This window comes from Acanthisitta chloris, unplaced genomic scaffold, assembly GCF_000695815.1.
Source record: "Acanthisitta chloris isolate BGI_N310 unplaced genomic scaffold, ASM69581v1 scaffold988, whole genome shotgun sequence".
Taxonomy (NCBI): Eukaryota; Metazoa; Chordata; class Aves; order Passeriformes; family Acanthisittidae; genus Acanthisitta; species Acanthisitta chloris.
In genome coordinates, this window is record NW_008685252.1 from 51,923 (window position 1) to 55,456 (window position 3,534).

Genomic DNA, 3,534 nt, shown 5'->3' on the forward strand with positions numbered 1-3,534 from the left:
TCTGGTGCAGCAGCTTTCCCTGGGAGTCACTGCTCCACAGGGTCTGAGCCACTGCAGGAAGTGGAGGAAAACCCTGGAGAAGGGCTGAGGTACCACAGTGTGGTGACAGCTGGTAAATGTCTTTCTAAAGGGAATGTTGTAAGTGAACAAAACAGAGCACCAAGAAACAGCAGTTTTCAGCCATCAGAAGCAAACTGGGAGCGCTTAGAGAGGAGGCTCAAGAGAATGAGAGCAGAATTCCCTGGAGCAGTTTGCAGCCCTGGAAAAGACTGGGGACATTGAACTCCCAATGTTGGCTCTTCCCAAGACCCTCCATGTGACTTTACATGATGCCACCAGTGCAGAGATAAAATGGGCATTGCTCTGGTTTGCCTTTTGTGCTCCTAAAATTAAACATCTTTTCTTCATTGCTTGTGCTTATTACCTTCAAAGTAACTGAGGTGTGCCAGGGTGGTCCAGGGATTGTGTCCAGGGTGGTCCAGGGATATTTACTAAGTATTCAATATATACTGTTCAGCTGAAGTTTGCTTAGTAATACATAGTTAATAATGTGCAATAATCCAAGGGAAATCATCTCATTCTCTCCATGTACTCCCATTTTGTCAGCATTCATGGTTTTACCTCTTAAATTCAATTCTCCTGGTATTTTTTCTGGTCAGCTGGGTTTCCCCTTCCACTCCTGACCATCAGTATTTTATTGTAGTTCTTCCTTGAGTTTTTGTGTGAGATGAGGCAGGTTCTCCAAGTCACAGGTCCCTGCCATGGCCAGGTGGCTCTTCCCCCAGAGGACACTCTGGACTATGCATTGAGCTTGGAAGAGCCTCTGAACAAAATATAACATATTTTTGCCCTGTAGCTGCTCCCAGAGTGAGCTTCAGCAGAGCTGTGAAGAGAAGACAACAAAGAAGTCAGTCCCAGTTCCCCCAATGCAACATCAGACACTATCACATGTCCTCCAGGAGCTTTGCTGAGGTTTGTGCACTGGCCACCAGCACAACCCTCAAAGCAGCGTCACTAAAAGGTGACTACCAAGCCAAGTCACCTCATGGATCACAGGCTCAGGGTGAGCTCCAGCAGAGAAAAGCTTTAGTGTGAGTTCCTGTGAGCCTGGGCAAGAGCTGAATGTGGCAGAGTGGGTTCATTGCACACCAAGGAACCAGGAGATGGCACAGTGCAAGGCACATAGGCTCTCAGTAAACCACCTGAGACTCAGCAGCAGGTGAGTCACTCACTGATGAAGTCCAGAAGAAGAAGAACTGAGTTTAATAAAGAGCTGTTAATCTTTTCTCATTCTTAGCCCTTGTTATTATGCACATGTATGGAAGGAAAGGGCATCAGATAGATTTACACTCTAAAACTCCTTTCTGAGCTCAACCTTGTATGATGTCAAATCTGATTCCTTTCTGGTATGTGCCTTCTTCTAGATGAAAAACAGTAACTAAGGATTTGGGGAAAGCAGTGGATCCTTCTCACAGCACTTCTTCCTTCTCTGTTACAGGGATGACCTGCCAAGCTCGAAGCTCATACATCACGAGTGAGATCCTGTGGGGTTATCGCTTCACTCCCGTCCTCACCCTGGAGGATGGATTTTATGAAGTTGACTACAACAGTTTTCATGAAACCTATGAGACCAACACCCCAGTTTACAGTGCCAAAGAGCTGGCAGAGATGGCCAGTCGAGCAGAACTGCCCCTGACATGGTCTGTTTCCAGCAAGCTGGACCAACATGCTGAGCTGGAAACTGAGGAGGAAGAGAAGAATCAAGAAGACCAAAATGAAAGAAATGGTGATGTGGCCAACTTGGAGAATGAGTCCAAAGTGTAGAACCAACAGAAGCATAAGGGCCACACCACCTCCTTTATCTTCTCCCTCTTTGCTCCCTGTTTCTTTCTGCAACATGCCTTTAATTTTTTTTCCTTCCTATGATTCTTAGTTCCTGGAAAACAAATACTTCAGATGCGAAATATCTACTTGCCCAATTTAAGCTCAAGAGATTCACAGACTAAGCAAAGGTGTGGGTTAAAGCTGCAACACCCATTATCCATGGTGGAATCTCAATCCCCACCCTGGCAAGGACTTCTGGCTCCCTCAGCACCTCTCTGAGTTCAGACCTCCAGGTTTATCCACATCCACAACACAAAACCAAACCCCAAACGCAATGGAAATATTCACAAGGGATTTAAAAGGAAAGACTAATCAATGTTCATCAAAGTGATGGGCCTTGGCTTTGGGTTTTTATGTATTTCAGGACAGTTTCACTAACTGGGTGACAAACCTCTCTGAAATGGGCCTTGCAGCTTTAAGAGAAAGGTGAGCAGAGGGACCTGCAATCCAACCTGATCCTGTACATATGCCTTATGTAATTACTTTCTCTTTCCATTTAGTAATAAACACTGCATGTACAAAAGTACTGTAGTAAAGAACTTCTAAATAATGTACACAGCTGTGTAATAAATGTAGGTTTAGAAACAGAGCTCTAGAACTATTGGGATGCAAAAACTAACTACCCATGGAATAGGAACTCCTCTTCAAATATTTGGAGTGTAATACTGATTTACCTTTTTTTTTTTTCCTTTTTCCCCCCCTCCCCCTATATGACTCTTCTAGTGCATGACATTTTCTTCAGTGTACCAGACTGGCAGCTATTTAGAGTACCTCACTGATTGCCAAACAGATAATTTCACTGACTCTAAAAAGCCATAAGTCTGGGAGAGGGCAGGGTAGAGAAATTGTACCAGAATTCCTGATATACTGTGAAAATGTTTACAAATAAGGCAAAAACCATTCCTGGTTCCTTTATATTTTGGGGGGGGAGGGGCAGTTCAACCTAAAATTTAGGCTGTGGCAAAACTCATGGCTAAAGAGAATTTCCTGTATACTCAATATAGCATGTGTCATGTGGAGGTATTATCCTTTCTGTGCAATATCTAGGGAAACTTCTCCCTTCTCCCCACCCAAACCATGGGATTGTTTGCTACACAAACAGCACAAGCCATTGAGAACTGAATGTTGTACCTTAGTGAGTAGATTTTAGCTACTCAGCTGGGAAAAAAACCCCAACATAACCAAACAAACCACCACCTGGAATTTGTGTGAAGCTGAAGTTTGTCCCTTGGTGACGGCGCCGATGCTTGGTGCAGTCCTGGGTGGCACAACACCCTTGGGTATGTTCTTCAACGAGGTTTCCCAGCTCACCACATGGATCCTGCTGCCTGTACTCAGCAGATTGGCTCCCCAATGAGTTTTCTTCATCTTTTAGGTAGCTCCTTGGCTGTTGTAAATCACTGTAAATCCTGTACATTCCACCTCGACAACTTTCATGGGGCAGAGAGAAGTTGCATCGCTTACACAGCAACACCCACACCAGTCAGGGAACTGATGGTGGGTCATGATGTCCTGGATGGGCTACTCACACCCTGTGGCATTGCCCAGTGCTAAGGACCACTCAGCCAGGCCCATAAAACATTTCCTGTGGCAAAAAAAAGCATCACTTTCCATGGGCTTTCACTCAGCCCCGTCACGAACAGCATTTCT

General features: G+C 45.0%; 1 protein-coding gene across 1 annotated transcript in view; it reads left to right on the top strand.

The window, feature by feature from the left end:
* Positions 1–1,824, top strand: part of KCNJ6 (potassium inwardly-rectifying channel, subfamily J, member 6) — a 31,173-nt gene extending 29,349 nt beyond the window's left edge. Inside the window, exon 3 of the mRNA XM_009079666.1 lies at positions 1,499–1,824. Within this exon, the coding sequence (XP_009077914.1) occupies positions 1,499–1,824 (326 nt within the window). The remainder of the gene's footprint in view (positions 1–1,498) is intronic.
* Positions 1,825–3,534: the final 1,710 nt, after the last annotated feature.